Source organism: Sapajus apella, unplaced genomic scaffold (genome assembly GCF_009761245.1).
Source record: "Sapajus apella isolate SASKATOON/1434 unplaced genomic scaffold, GSC_monkey_1.0 scaffold4, whole genome shotgun sequence".
Lineage (NCBI taxonomy): Eukaryota > Metazoa > Chordata > Mammalia > Primates > Cebidae > Sapajus > Sapajus apella.
This window is the reverse complement of record NW_022436944.1, coordinates 44,226,439-44,242,835: the sequence shown is the minus strand read 5'-3', so window position 1 is coordinate 44,242,835 and position 16,397 is coordinate 44,226,439. Positions and strand designations below refer to the sequence as shown.

The 16,397-nt window shown below is 39.8% G+C and overlaps 1 protein-coding gene across 6 annotated transcripts in view; it reads left to right on the top strand.

Moving 5' to 3' along the window:
- Positions 1-16,397, top strand: part of THRB (thyroid hormone receptor beta) — a 375,781-nt gene that overhangs the window by 335,168 nt on the left and 24,216 nt on the right. For all 6 annotated transcript variants that reach the window (XM_032267857.1, XM_032267848.1, XM_032267841.1 and 3 more), the window contains 3 exons: positions 6,241-6,341; positions 11,918-12,065; positions 14,994-15,199. In XM_032267857.1, the coding sequence (XP_032123748.1) occupies positions 6,241-6,341; positions 11,918-12,065; positions 14,994-15,199 (455 nt within the window). The remainder of the gene's footprint in view (positions 1-6,240; positions 6,342-11,917; positions 12,066-14,993; positions 15,200-16,397) is intronic.

Genomic DNA, 16,397 nt, shown 5'->3' with positions numbered 1-16,397 from the left:
GCTTAATTAAAATTTTTCAACCAAGACACATAATGCTTACATGGTATATGATAAGAATATTTCTCACTTCCATGAAGAATTGTGTTCTAGGTCCGGGCACGGTGGCTCACACCTGAAATACCAGCACTTTGGGAGGCTGAAGAGGGTGGATTACTTGAGGTCAGGATTTCGAGACCAGCCTGGCCAACATGGCAAAATATCATCTCTACTAAAAATAAAAATTAGCTGGGCATGGTAATGGGCACCTGTAATCCCAGCGACTTAGGAGGCTGAGGCAGGAGAATCACTGAAACCAGGAGGTGGAGGTTGCAGTGAGCTGAGATTGCACCATTGCACTCCAGCCTGGGCAACAAGAGAGAAACTCCATCTCAAAAAAAAAAGAAGTCTTTCCACCTTGATAAAGACAAAGAATTCCATGAAATATTTCTTTATTTATGAAGAGGCATAATGCAAGAACAAAAATAAATAGCAACTGATGCTTAGCCTCAGAGTGGGGGCACAATCAAGACAGGTTCTGACTATGGAGAGCTAAAGAGGATGTCTGCTTCTTGGGAGGTAGGGCTACCTTTCGGTTCAGTTAATTGTTACACTGTGAGAATTTGGGTTCAATATTTCCAGTTCTTTCTGTTTTTCACATGAAGAAAGAATTCTGTATGTTTTATGAAATCTCCTGGCTTTAAAAATTGGCTAAGGTTTTTTAAAACACTCTGAGAGGCAAATGTTGTAGACTGCCAGAATGTGCACCCTTTCAATTAACATCCTGACTTGAACTCATTATATCAACCTATTTCCTTTCTTAGTGATTTGCATCTTCAAGTGTTTTCCCTGTAATTGTAGATTGAAAGGTTATGTCAGCTATTAAGGATTTGAGTGTACAGGGATAATGAAAGGAACATTTCACCAGGTATTTCTTATAGATTAAACTATATCATGCCCAAACTAGGCCCTAAAAATTAAAAAAATAGGCTGGGCACTGTGACTCATGCCTGTAGTCCCAAAACTCTGGGAGGGTGAGTAAGGAGGATGGTTTGAACCCAGGAATTCGAGACCAGTCTGGGCAACATAGCAAGACCCACATCTCTACAAAACTTAAAAATTAGCCAGGTGTGGTGGCCGTGCACCTATAGTTCCAGCTACTCAGGAAGCTGAGGTGGGAGGACTGCTTGAGCCCAGGAGTTCAAGGCTAAAGTGAGCCATGGTCATGCCACTGCACTCCAGCCCAGGTGACAGAGTGAGACCCTGTCCAAAAAAATAAAAGTGGGAAAAAATTTTAATTAAAAAATGTTTTAGTTTCAGGAATTCTTAAGTCAGAAGAAATAATCCAAAACTTTTGTCATCCCTTTTTGTGCACTAAAGCCTCCAGTGAGAATTCAGGGTCCCTTGGCATCAGGTCCTCATCCCCTTTTCTAGATTGACACCTCTACTTGGTCCTCTTCTGCTCGCCCATCCTCCACCCACCAGTGCTTCTGAGTCCAAAGCCTGGCAAGCCATTGTCTGCTGTCCTGCAGCACCAGGGCCCAGCCAGCCAGAGGGCAAAATGTAAAGAAAGAGACTCCAAGATCCCAAATGGGGGTAGGGAGGGTGGGAAAACAATGGCTGTTCTGAGGAAAGATTTTGTGAAATGAGAGCCCCTTGGGCAGCTCTGCTGAGGATTTGCAGGCAGCAATGAGAAAAGGCCTCAAAGTTAATGCTGTTTCAACTTTGTACCAAGTGTCTCCCACACAGTACACCCGTACATGCTGTTAAACAAATGGATGAATGGGTGATTTAATTTAATGTAGTGTCTATCACAGGGTTAAAGATTAACATGGTATAGAGCTTGGTACCTAATGCCAAGAATTAAATATAAAAAGAATCAGGATTAGTATATTGGGGAAAGGCTAAAGGATAAGCCTTTCAAGGTTTTTAAGTATATAAAGAAATGATACAGAGAAGGTGCCGGTGGGGAAAAAAGCTTAAATCAGAAGTATCTGAGCTGCAGGAAGAACTGAGGAGGCTCAGTAAAAAATCAGAAAAATGACTAAGCATGCTAGTGACTTTGCTCCCTGAAGGGTGATAAAATATAGTCTCATCCTCCATCCTGTCCCAAGCCACTTCAGGTCCTTGATGGCTCTGAGTTGATAGTTCCACAAGATGAATCAGCAACATGGAACTTCTTAACTTCTCTGAGCTACCCAAAGTATTTCCCCCTACCACAAAATCACAGCCCCTCCCTTAAGATGCCAGGACTGGTTCTGCTAGGCAAGTGGTCTTATACAGACGGTAAGATTCGCAGTTTGGAAAAGATCTCTGAACTCAGCTCTTCTCACTTGCTGCTACATGTACTCTCCTTGGCGGCACCTTTTGTTTTAGATCTACCCTCAAGATTAATCTGCTTCATATTCTATTCCCTAAGGGCCATGTATCTACCAAGGTGACAAGAGGAACCAGTGTTTCTCCTCCTAGGACGTGAGATGCTCTTATAATTCACTCAAAAGAATTAAGCTAGCCAGTCTTCTGATTTGCCCATAGGGAAGAAGGCACTGAATCTGTTTTCAACCAAGAAGCCAAGCTTACTACCTGTTGCATGATTTGCAGTGCAAATGTACAAAAATTTCCCCTTCTACACACCAAGTCCCGCAGAGAACATTTTTTTAAATAGCATTAACTGCAAGATATGCAAGATAATACTTAGCAATTAACCAGACGTTGCCAAATGTCAACTGAAAAAATCTCAAGTCCTTTGTTGAACAAACAGATGGAGTTTGCTTTTATAAAAATATGCTTGATAAAGTGGCAGCATAATGTATTAATCTGAAAAATAATACATCTGAGCAGACAAGAGCTGGGGGAAATATATCATTTTTGAACTACCGTATATTGTCATGGGACTTAATTTTTTCTGGAGGGTTATTGACCAGGCTTCTTTAGCAGTCACCTGGGACAACTAGCAGATGCGGTTTCTCAGATGAACAGCTGTAGCTTCCAGGATTGTGTCTATTTGTTTCTAGGCAGAACTCAACACTGACATTATCACACCCATTAATGTCCACTCTTGGCAACAAAACTAATGATACTTGTGCATTTTCTTAGTTTGGTATATTGGCCATTGTGTAACTCATTTGGTGAGTATGACAAAGGAAAATGATGGAGGCACTTAAGTACAACAGCAAGAAATGGTTACGTTGCCTAGGAGAATTGGTTAGTATATAATGTTGTCAATCATGTTCAGCAATCTTAGAATCCTCACCTACCTAGCACTATGTGTGGGATGTTATTCCCTGACGGAAGTTATTTAATGAAGAATAATGGACTTAGGCATAATGATTGATGTATCATTGCCTGTGGGGACTGTTTTGAATAAATAAGATGGTTCACAGTTAATATTTTAAAGAAAAGAAAGAAAGATATGATAAGAATATGTCATCTCTTGAAATGAAACTAGTATGATCATGTAAGCAACTGCCTCCAACTTAAGTAGATGTTTCTGTAGAAGGTTCGATTATGTAACTAAAGACATTTAACCCCCTCCACCCATGAAGAAGATAATCTAAGAGAAATAAGAGAGTAAAGCACACCACCTCTCAGTCTGGCAGTCAGTAAATGAAAGGAGGTCCATTCCAGTCACTGACTGAATTATTGTTGGATTCCACAAGAGCCTTAAAGACCGTCTACATAAATTGTTGAACTACAGGTAGGAAGAAATCTTCAGTGTCTGGCTGCCAATGCCAAAAGCTAAAGCCAGGAGGTCTGGTGAGATAGGGTAGGGGACTAAGAGGGGCAGGAACTACCTGCGTCTTCCCAACTCTGGTTCATGTTCTTGGACAACTTGTTGTGACTCCTCCCAAGTCATGTCCCACAAGTACAACAGTGTTCAACTGTATTACAATTAGTTCTCATACCTGAGATTAGACAGAAATGACCTGTACTTCTTTTTCCCTTATCTCTGCATTCTGTACTTGATACCAAGAACTTGGAAGTCTTTATTCTGTTGGATTAATTGTATATAACCTTGAGGTATAAGAGGTCAAGATGTAGTTTTCCTGACAGTATGGATCTGTATATTCCATCTGCCTTTACCAGGAAGGTGCCTGTTTTCCTAATTGAGTTACTTTGTGGTTCAAAAGTTACTTTGTGTTTCATTAGTAGGTCTTTATATGCATACAAAAGCACATGAGCACACCTCCTTACCAACACTTGTTACTGTCTGCCATTTTTGTTAAAACCATACTAGTGAATGTAAAGTGGTATCTCATTGTGGTTTTGATTTACATTTCCCTGCAATGATGTAGAGCATCTTTTCATATTCTTCCCTTCATTTTCACCTCTCTTTTTCTCATTGAGGAATGACCGAGGCTATAGAAACAGAACTCAGCTTATGAGTTTCCAAAAGAAGAAACCATGTCTTACTCATTTTTATATTCTCAGCACCTAGCACAATACTAAGCACATGTGGATGCTAAATAAATGTTTTCTGAGTTCATAGATATATGATTGTATGAACACACAAAGCATTCTGGTTCCCTTTTTTCCCTGCCCAGATCCTTCCCAAAATTCCCTTTTTAAAAATTACTGAGGAGAGTTTGAAACCCTTGCAGTGAACTCAACAGATGAATCATGGTTTGCATGATGCAAAAGTAAACTAAGAAAAGCTGTGATATTTAAAAATATAATCCTATACATTACTAAACCTCACTTTCAAGTCATGTATCTGCCTCCCAAGAAGGAAAATTTTTCCAAATTAAAGTATGAGCAAAATAATGTCTAAGAAATTATGAAATGGATTCATTTTATTCTGTTTCCATAATGGCTTTTTTTTCTGAAAAGCAATACTTCAGTGACCTAGTTTAATAAAAGGTCTAGAAATGTCATGGTAAAATACACAGTAAGGCATCAGTCATTTCAACCTAGCTAACATTTACTGAAACCAAAAAGAGTTTACTGAGTCAAAAAAACTTTGTAAAGACTATGATAAGGAGAAAGGATTGTTACTCAGTCTCTTCCTTCTTCACATCCCAACCAATCCTGCCTCCTTTTGATTGTTTGGTCTTATGTGAAGCTGTGTGCTTCTATGGTAAACCACTGATACAGGGGAGACTGAACCTGCCCTCCTGAATCAGCATCTATGTCTGAGCATCCACTCCACAGGAAGAGGAAGGAGTAAAGACAGGAGGGAAACAGGAGGCTTCTGCTTTTGTGCTTTTTAGCATCCTTGGTCAAGGAATTTAAACTAATAAATTAATTGACCACTAAAAGAGAGAGTTATCATGGTTGGAGTTTCCTTTTTTCTTAATAAACAAAACCTCTGTCATTCCACACTACCAAGTGTTTTTGGATTGCATATCATAATATCACAAGTTTACCTAATTTTTTTAGGTGGCAAAATTCATTCTACTTAAAGTTAACTCTCTATTTTTAGAAAAAGACAGCATATTATACTGGAGGGCTGGAAGTTAAAAGACCAGGGTTTTAGTCCTGCTGGTAATTTCCAGTGTGTCCCTGAGGAAGGCCAAACCTCTGCAGGCCTGTTTCTTCACCTTACAAGTACTTCATCGTCTTTTCTCCCAGGACCTCTCCAGCTATAAAGTTTTCTGAATTTATTGCATGGTACTATGATTCCAAAGTGGATCAAATCTTTTGAAAACAGGCTTTGAAGTCAGCCTTGTAAAGAGATGTGTTATCTAGAACTCAAAGTGCTCAAATCCTGGCCTCTCTGCTTGAGTCATTGGCTCTGCAGCCTTCCTGCCATTCCCACCTGCACAGCAAGTGATCACAGCTATTTCTGTTTTTTGAGGTGGAGTTTTACTCTTGTCACCCAGGCTGGAGTACAATGACACAGAGGTCACTGCAACCTCTGCCTCCGAGGTTCAAGTGATTCTCTTGCCTCAGCTTCCTGAGTAGCTGGGACTACAGGTACCCGCCACTATACCCAGCTAATTCTTTGTATTTTTAGTAGAGACAGGGTTTCATCGTGTTGGCCAGGCTGGCCTCAAACTCTTGGCCTCAGGTAATCCCCCTGCCTCGGCTTCCCAAAGTGCTGGGATTGCAGATGTGAGCTATTTCTAAGGCATTCTGAAATCCTGGGCCTACGTTAACTCTACAAGCGTAAGATTCTTACTGCTTGGTTTCATTAAATCTTTTTTTTGTCATTATAGCTTCCTGGCAAACCAATTTTGTCTCTGGCTTTGCAACCTTAGCTATCGTGTGTCTTTGATGTTAACATATGATTTTTTAATATTCCTCCTTTTATTTCCTTCACAGGGTACATCCCCAGTTACTTAGACAAGGACGAGCTCTGTGTAGTGTGTGGTGACAAAGCCACTGGGTATCACTACCGCTGTATCACGTGTGAAGGCTGCAAGGTAATTGCCCTGGGTCCACGAGCATGGAGGTTAGCCAGGCTCCAGTCCCCTCCCAGTGCTCTTCCAGAATGCGATGTTAAGTTTAAGTTCAAATTAAAACCAAATTCTAACATCCATGGCCTGCCATCATCCAGGTGTCTGGTTGTGTTCTTCATTTTTGATGTGTTCAAGAACTGAATTTTTTTCCAAATCATAAATAACTAAATGAGAGTGATATCTGGTTTCATTACTTCTGCAAGTGTTTTTAAAACAGAAAGGAATCAATAAAAAGAAATTAATAAAACTCTTTCTTTGGGTTTAAAAAGCATAGGTCCTATTTAACATGTTGTCCTCTTGAGAAATGACTGTTTCTCCTCTTGTTTAATCTGCAATGTTGGAGGAGACTGAGTTTGCTCTACCATAGGCTTTTTTCCACTGTAGTCTATGTGAATATGCTCATTTTCAAGGGTTCCAGTAGGGAATATCTTTGAGGCTACTTGATTTGAGGCTGCTTTGATTCAGTTATGTTCTGAAATTATCCAAATTGGCTTTTTGCACAGCCTGCAGTCAATAAGTAGATTCTGGTCATCCATCAGCTAATTTTACGCTCTGCAGTCCTATCTGCAGGAAATACTTGACAAGAATATACCAGTGATCAACAGTCCTTTCACTTCCTGAAACCAGCGTAAATTGGCCTGCATACAAGACTTCATCAACAAAATTGAGATAAGGTTTCTGGAAAATATCTTTTGGTCCAACAACCTAGCCTTGAAAATAAAGTCTACCATAAAGAAAAAAGCTTGACCCAGTGCTTCATTTACTGTTTGTTCAGCTAATGTTTCATAAATAAGGAAGTATTTAAAGTCAGAGAAGGACCTTTAAAATTGTTTACTTGTTAAATACCTGGTCTTTTTTACCTTTCATTTTTAAAACTAAATTATCACAAGATATAAACCCTAAGGCAAAAATTGTATTAAAACGTATAAAACATTTCACCTCCCCTCCTCTCTCATCCACCTTAACTCTTCTCCTCTTCTTCCCCTTCTCCAACTGCCCCTCTTTGATCCTGCCCTTGCCCTATAAGGCCCAAAATCAGTGTTAGCTCAGTTTCAAATTAAAGTGTTTCCTTTTCCCTAATGAAAGATTTTCCATGCAAATTCCCTGTGTTTTATACGTGAAATTAGGAAACATTTAGGAGAAGCCTGCTAAAAATGTTGAGATAATAATTCCATTGGAAAGAGGTAATTTCTAAGGTTACAAGACTGTTTTCTGGAATGTGGTACAACATGTTCTCCTTTATCCAGACCCCTTTGATCTGGAATTTGTAGTTCTTTAACAAGGACTGGGCTAAAGGTTGCCATTACATCTAAGAAAATAATGTCTTAGGGAATTTAATGAATTAATTACAAGTCCTGCTATTTATTAAAGCCTTGCAGTCTCTTGAAATTTCACTTATATTGGCTAGATTTGAAAGTAATAAAACTATATAGCTTTAGGTACCTACTCTTATTCCAAAAGTTTGATAATTCAAACTGGCCTTTTCTCTAAATTAGCCCCAATTTATAAGACTCTCCCCACCTTAGTTGCAGCACTGAGGTCCTTCTAAACCAGTGTGTAATGGGGAATTTTGAATTCTGAGAAAAAGATTCTAATGAAAATTCCATTTAATACTTAATTCCCCAAAATGACTCTGAAGAGTGAATGTGCCTTACAGAGAACAATACATTATTAGTGATTGACTTAAACAAAGAGAGAATTGAGCCTATTAACCCATATCCCTGCCTCACATATGCCTTCAGAATGATCAAGCAATCAACTAGCCTGTGTCCCCTAGATCACAGGATGTTTAGGGCCTGAATAAGCTGAAGTTTTCTTAAAAGAAGTCGTCGTGTAGCAAAATCTAGATTTTTTTCAGACTCTATGCCTTTATCTCAGGTCAGAACCCTGTTTCTAGTGTTGCCTTTCCAGGGTAGTTGTGCAGATCACTTAATATAATGACAGAGCATCTTAGAAAAAGACAAAGGCTGGGCACAGTGGCTCACACCTGTAATCCCAGCACTTTGGGAGGCCAAGGTGGGTGGATCACGAGGTCAGGAGTTCGAGGTCAGACTGGCCAATATGGTGAAACCCTGTCTCTAAAAAAAAAGTAATAATAAAGAAAAAAAAAAAAGAAATGAGTTTTTCAAATGAAACACAGTTTTTAAGAGTGGTGAAAGATGAAAGGATTGTTTCCTGTATTGTCCATTCAAACCTGTAATTTAAAAATATTTCTACCCCATACTTGCAATGTGTATGGAGAGAATCCACTTTGCCTATTTTCACACTGAGAACAGTGAAATCTTTTGGAGATGTCTTGTCTATTGTGATATGCAAGTTTTTATGCATCTTTTGTAGAAAGGATGTTGATACTGCCCCACACCAAACTATTTTTAGAGGAAGAATCAAAGCTTTTTAACAGCTGCCTGAATACTGAACTAAAAGAGTGAGTTATCTCCTTTTCGCATTTATCAGTGCATTTTCTAAAAGTACTAAAAAATGGATACCGTTCTCAGAATGCAAAGAAACATGTCTGATATTGATATATAAAAGCAAGACCTCTTCTCACCAACACATCATCAATGAAATATATGTCCTTATTTATTCCCCAGGTATCTCTTTTGTCAACTCACCTCTAAAAGAATTTTTTTTTAATAAGTAGACTGTTTTAAATGTCTTCAAGTTCATTTCCAAGAGTTAATTTCCATTACTTTTTAGAATTAAGGGACCTGGCATCCTTATGTTTTCACAAATAAGTGGCTCCTTGTTGTACATCAAAATATGCTTTATTGTAACTTAAGGAAGGCCAACATTTCAAGAAAAAAATCAAGGAAAAAAAAAAAAAAGAAAGGCCAACATCTTTAAAAGGATTTGGTCCATGAAGTGCCCAAGAAAAGTCATCAGAAGTAGGCCACTGAAAACATGCATAGCAAATAGCAGAGCTAGGCATCTCAACTCTTTTTTGGAAATAAGCAAAGTATAAATTATTTCATTCATTCCAATAAAAAGTGCACGAGTAACTTTTTGGAGAAATGTGTGTCACACCTCATTCTCTGCTTAGCGTGGTCTTACTGGTCAATGTACTCCTTGCCCTAACCCCACCCCTGAACATGAGTCAGCCTCAGAGTATGAGGGAGACAAGGGTCTCCCCAGCTTTAGATACACTAACAATCTTCCTATCCTGGAAAGCAGTCAGCATTCTCACTGGATGTCTTGGACTTTGGTATTTCCGTCTCCAGGAAATTGTTTCCTCCAAAAGGAGACCTGCTACCCTACCCCTCTCCTCCCTGTCTGTGACATACATCTTCCTGCCAGGAATCTCTGGGTTTCTTTAGCCCCCTCCTTCGCCCTCCTTGGTCAGAGGGTAACAAAGAGAAGCGAGGTTTGCAGGGAGGCTTGTTTTTCACTCTCGTGGCGTGCTCTGACATTCATGCTTTGGCAAGATTTGCACACCCTGCACTCCCAAGAAAACATTGCTAATATCTCAAACAGCTGCCCTGTGTGTGACTGAGCGAAACTTATAACAGTATATCAACGTCACTCAAACTAATGGACTCAAGTGCTTAAGAACACAAAGCCCAAATATAATATGACAGTTTTCTGTTAGAACTTGAACAATGGAAATGATAAGAATGATAAGGGATTTGCATACACACCCCGGAATCAAATCTGCTAGTCACAGTTATTCCTGATGTTTATCCATTTTATTCTGCTTTGCCCAGTATAAAATCCTACCTTGGACCTTTTCATAATAAGAAAGAGCTTTCGTGTCTGAGGGAGGAATATGCAATAGGGAATATGTACATAATCAAAGCCAAAGAACATTAAGCAGGATGATAAAAATTTGGGCTGAATCTAGGTCAACTGATATCTCAGTCCCACCATTTGTATAACAAAATTAGAGGCCCCCTATAGGCCTTAGCAGAAAACATCCATCAAAACTTGTTTTGCCGCCAAGTGCGATGGCTCACACCTGTAATCCCAGCGCTTTGGGAGGCAGAGGCGGATTTATCACTTGAGGCTAGGAGTTCAAGACCAGTCTGGCCAACATGGCAAAACCCCGTCTCTACTAAAATTACAAAAATTAGCCAGGTGTGGTGGTGCATGCCTGTGATCCCAGCTACTCTGGATGTTAAGATATGAGAATCACTTGCACCCTGGAGGCGGAGGTTGTAGTGAGTCGAGATTGCACCACTACACTCTAGCCTGGGTGACAGAGTGAGACTCTGTCTCAAAAAAAAAATTTTTTTTTAATTTTTTTACATTTAAAAAAACTCATTTTGCCTTGTTATTCTACCAACAGATAAAATGAACTTTTTTTAAGAAGTGGGTGGGACAGGACTATTTATAATCTGTTCATCTAAAACATTTAAATAACACAGTAAAATTTACTTCATTATACATCATATAAGCAGTTAAACAAATAAGATTGGGAGTGCAACTCCTGGATTGCAAGGGAGGTGGGAGCCATTGCTGGGTGGTTTCCATCCTACCCAAGTTCCAGCATATTCTCACCATGTGATTTGGGCTAGTGATTTAACCTGTCTGAGGTTTACTTTTTTAATCCCTACCATGGAAATATTTAGAGCACCTCCCTTATATGGTTGTAGGGAAGACAGAAGGATATTGAATGTTTCTACAGCACTTTGCAATGTGCCCTCACACTAAGTGCTCACTGCCATTATTAACTTCTGCAATACAGATTACAGTTGCCTCAACTTGAGGATCATGTCCAGAAAAATTTCAGTATTACACAGTCTTGAGAATATTACCTAAGTCACCCAAACCTAGAACTAAATAGTGTCCTCAGGTGCTACAGAGGTGCTCTCTCATGTCTTACGAAAGGAAGAATCATTGAATCTGTAGGTGTATATCTACAGATATCAAAGAAAGACTGTTATAAAAGGAAAACCTCAATGCAATAAGCTACGAGGAAAAACGTGGTAAAAAACCTGGAATATTCTACTCCCTGAGTCCTACTGCTTGAAAGGCTGAATGAGCTGATCATGGCTGTCTCAAGAGTCAAAAACAAGTATTCAACTTAATCTGTGAAGCCAGCTAGTACATCTGTTTAATTACTAAATTATTAGATTGTTAATTAATCAAGTATTGTACATATCCATCTCTTTTTCATTTTTCTCACTTTCCTCTTGGTCTTGGAGCTCTCTTATTTCCCAGCATAAAGTAGCAAAGCTCATCATAGCTTAATTTAGCCACACAATTATATCACTCTATGAAATATAATAATATAATTTACTTATATATTCAATATTCAGAAAAAAATAAAAACAAGCACTACATGTTCCTCCTAGCCTCTTTTCCTCGAATAAATACCAAAAAGGTGTTGACCCTATAGTCCTGTGGCATCATCAGCTCATATTTAGAACTCTCTAGATCTTTTTGGGCCAACTGTCTTATATTTGAATATGTAGAGCTAGAGGCCCAGAAACAGGTTAAGGTCCAAAACAATTCATCTCATAGTTATATGGACACAAAATTCCAGAATCATTGATTTCTAGAAAATATGAAACTGTTGTCTTGGGTCTTTCTTTTCCATATAGGGTTTCTTTAGAAGAACCATTCAGAAAAATCTCCATCCATCCTATTCCTGTAAATATGAAGGAAAATGTGTCATAGACAAAGTCACGCGAAATCAGTGCCAGGAATGTCGCTTTAAGAAATGCATCTATGTTGGCATGGCAACAGATTGTAAGTAGATCTTCATTTGCTTCATATTCAAGGAATGTTGATTAGGAAAGAGTTTGGTTCAAGGAGATCAACTGGGCAGAAAAGAAAGCAGGAATCCATGTGGACAGAGAAGGGAATACCTTGCTTTCACATATACCCCTCAGGCCCCACATCCAGGCTTGCTCTGAAAGGGAGGTGGGAGCCATTGCTGATGGTTTCCATCCTACTCTGTCGTATCACCTCCTAACTCTCAAAGTATGGATGATGGAGAAGGAAATGCGATTAAATTTTCTCTATCACATTTGCAGGCCTAGTTGTTAGCAACACTGTTTGAGACAGAGATTACAAATGAGAGGTCTGGTCCATTTACCTTGATAAGGCATCATTCTATACACGGTGTTCAAATGGTGTAGAGCCTCAGGGACTAATCCTAATATTTTTCCAAGAGCAAAGAGAGGAATTTATTTTATGGACATTTTTGGAGCTGGGGTGCTGACAGAAAACATCGTGTTCAGAAATTTCCGAAGAATGCGAATTTGAGTGCTATTCCATGAGTCATCTTGCAGTTGGTTGTTTGTCATATTTTTAGCAATAAAGACATTCCGAGCTGAAGTCTTCCTACCCAGTTTTCAAAGTGCTACAGCATATGGTGGTGAGATTAGCCCTTGGGGTCTCTTCTCCCCACACTGTTTGAGGGATTTACACCAGTCATTTTAATTAATCTAATCATAAAAATAAGAATCATGTCATTCAGAATGTGTGGCCTCCCTTTTGCTAGGCATCAGTATTAATGATTTCTACTGGAATAAATTTTTTGCCCATCAGTGAGAGATTCCAACCGTTAGTTAAAAATTAAAAAGAAAAAGAAAGATAAAATATTAAAAAGAAAATACAATGAGGATTTTTCCTGATGAAAGAAATAATCATCACTTACATTTATGTGAGAAATAGAGTTATTTCACTGAGAAAAAAAAAAAAAAAATCTGTGAAATGTTCTGGTTTGCCCATTAAAGAAGAAGGAATGGAGAATCTTTAAAAAGGAAGAAGGTTATGTTAGGGTGTTAGGCTGGAAATCCTGGGTTAATCCCCACCTCTGGCTGAGTATGTTCTTTATCTCTTAAAGGCCTTTAGCCCTTGCTGACAATATGCCTGAAAGGATATGTGAATATGATTGACTTAGAGCCAAATGCTTAGACATGCCACTATGACTGTTATTGTTGAATATCTACTGCAGTGTTTTATTGAGAAGTTTAAGATATGAGTGTCTATGGGGTTTTAAAATGCAGTGTTAATCTAGACTGTATGGAAATAAATTTTGAGTGCCCCTTACTTGCTTGTGAGGGATTCTAAGAGCTCAGGCTTTCTAATCAGAAAAACTTCTGTTCAGGTCCCAGATTTGTCACTTACTCGCTGTGTGACCTTTGGAATTAAGCTGAGATTTTCCTTCTGTGAAATCATTGCCTACCTTGTAGAGTTGTTTTTGAAATTAAATTAGATAATGTCCACCAAATGCAACAGTCCCTGGCACACCGGAAGCATTTGGGAAGCGGCTGTGGGTGTTATTACCCTTCCTCCTCTCCCTTTAGTAACTGAGCCAAAATGACTTAACAGGGCTCATTTATATTTTCCTCATTTGTAAGTGCTCACATGACTTTGACAATCCAATCAAATCTAAATGGTATGCAATTGAATATTCTCTTTAAATTAGAATATTTGAATGGTGGACTAGCTAGGCACCTTGGTTCTCCTTCTCTCGCGATGTCTGCTTTTTTTCTTTTCTTACCAGGTCACACCTTCATCAAGAAATGACTCTAGGACAGTGATGTCATAGAACTGGAGTCAGGAGTCCTGGGTCTTGCCTTGGCCCTGCCATTAACTTGCTATGTGACTTTAGGCAAGTCACGCCCTCTCTGGATCAATTTCTTCTTCTTTCTGTGAAAAGAGAGAGTAGGGCTACATGATCTCTAAGTTCCCTTCCAGCTCTAAAATACTACGACTCTGCGATGTAAAACCTGAGTCTTTCCATTCCACTGATAGTTACTGGTTTTATTTTTGGAAATTGACCACAGAAATCTAGGTTCCTTGTTACCTGCCCTTCTGATTTTCCTTTCACATAAATGGTAGAACTCAGGACTGCATTTACTGAACACTGATATAGTGCATTCTCACACTGAATGCCCTGCGAAGTGGATATTATTGAGCCCATTTTGTTTAGGAAGAAATGAAAGCTCAGAGAACCTAAGGAACTTGCCAGAGGTCACACAGCTAGAATGTGATAATATCAGAATTCAAACCCAAGTCTTTCTAGATTCCAAAGTCTGGGCTCTTTAACGACCAGTGGACCGGGTAGAGAATAATGCACAGTGAGTAGCTGTGAGGCCCAGGTGAGGCCCAGCCACATTCCAATTAGCCCTTAAGGGAGCCATGAAGAATTGGGGTCCTTTCCTCTAAAAAGGGATCACGAGCCTCCTACTTATTGCTCCATAACATTTTTTTTAATTATTCCCATAACTTTAACCTGAAGGTCTCCTTACTAAGAGCCATTTTAGGGGAAGAAGGGAGGACAGAAACCCAGAGTGAATCCAGATCACTGGCTAGACAGGTTTCTCTGTGATGCTGTGGGTAGTATGGATTTCACCTCTCTCTGCTTCGCTCTGTTTTAGAATCACCTTCTGTGGAGCTGGTGTGTGCAGTGTCTAGGTTCTCTGGGGACTTTGTTTTGAAAAGCTGGCCAGCTATGGGGAGTTTGGCTCTAGGGACCCATTGAACAAGACTAGCCAATGGCAGTTTGCTGGTGGAAAGAGAAAATGTCCCATTGTGGCCCAACCCTAAGGACCCACTGAGCCGTCTGTGCATCAGTGATCCCACCTTTGAGGCTCCCGGAAGGGCAGCCTGCTGTGTGTCTTGGGAGTATCTGCGTGCCTTGTCTCATCTTTCCCCTCCTCCCAGTGGTGCTGGATGACAGCAAGAGGCTGGCCAAGAGGAAGCTGATAGAGGAGAACCGGGAGAAGAGACGGCGGGAAGAGCTGCAGAAGTCCATTGGGCACAAGCCAGAACCCACGGACGAGGAATGGGAGCTCATCAAAACAGTCACCGAAGCCCATGTGGCGACCAATGCCCAAGGCAGCCACTGGAAGCAAAAACGGAAATTCCTGGTAAGGTTTCCTTGCACAGAGCGGTATCAGTTACACACCAGCATTTTCTGCCTCAGCGTATTCAGTTCTCATCACCTTGGGACACTGGTGTTATTGCCTCATTTTACTGACTGGAAAACCGTAGCTCTGAGAGGCTGCGGAACTTGCAAAGCTAGGATTTGAGTCTAGGTCTGTGTGAGAATAAAGGCCACTCCTACCATCTACTCTGTGATTTGCTGAATTCTAAAGCAGTTTCTTAGGCCACATTATATCAGTTTGCTTTCACCATCAGAAAGGCCACTCCTGGACCAACTAATCAGTAAAATGCGTAGTCTGCCGTCTTTTACTCTGTGTATCCATTTCTTTCCTCAGATGCCCAGTATGTGCACACCCTAAATTTGATCCCAAACATCCCCTTTAGAATGGCCACTAGAATTAAGTATCCCATACCTCAAGTATATTTTTATGTCAACAGAAGTCAAAAATTTTTAACTTAAGCTAAATGAGCTTCAGTCGAGAAGGGGAGTGGGAATGAGAAAGTAGGGATAGGGTTGGTGGGTAAGAATATGTAGAGGAAAAAGCTCTTCCAGACCCTTGTGATATTGGTGTTTAGTATTCTTATAAAAATTACCAGTTGTGAAAGTTCTTCCCATTCTTTTCTCATGAAGACTTAGTAGTGCTTTGAGATAAGCTGGAATTTCTACCCCCATTTTACAAACATGCAAATCAAGCCCAAGGTCTTAGCCATTTGCCCAAGATCACACTGCTAAAAAGCCAGGCACCAAAGCCAACTTGATGTTCTGGTTCCAAGTCTGGGCTCTCTACCCATCTCGTTGGAAAGACTACCTGCTCCACTAGTTCTGGACCATCTCAGAGACTGACTCTGCTCTTAGTTTATGATGTAAAACGCTTTTAAAGTACCTCCCTGAGGCCTGACAACAGATATTCTGTGGTTTATTTGTGTCCGTAGGGCACCTTAGAGTACTTCCCCATCTGAACAAGAAGATAGACTGGTATAATTATCCTTGTATCGCAACATTCGCATTACAATGAGATAGTGGATCTTTTTCTTAAGGCAATGTAACAACAACCTTAAAGGAAGTTTTGGGAAGAAAAAGCTTAGGCGTAATTCATCTATACTGACACAATTACTTTCATTGTAATGAAACAATAGTGCCAGCACTTTGTTGATGGCTTTCACTAACAGCAATGTTAGCAA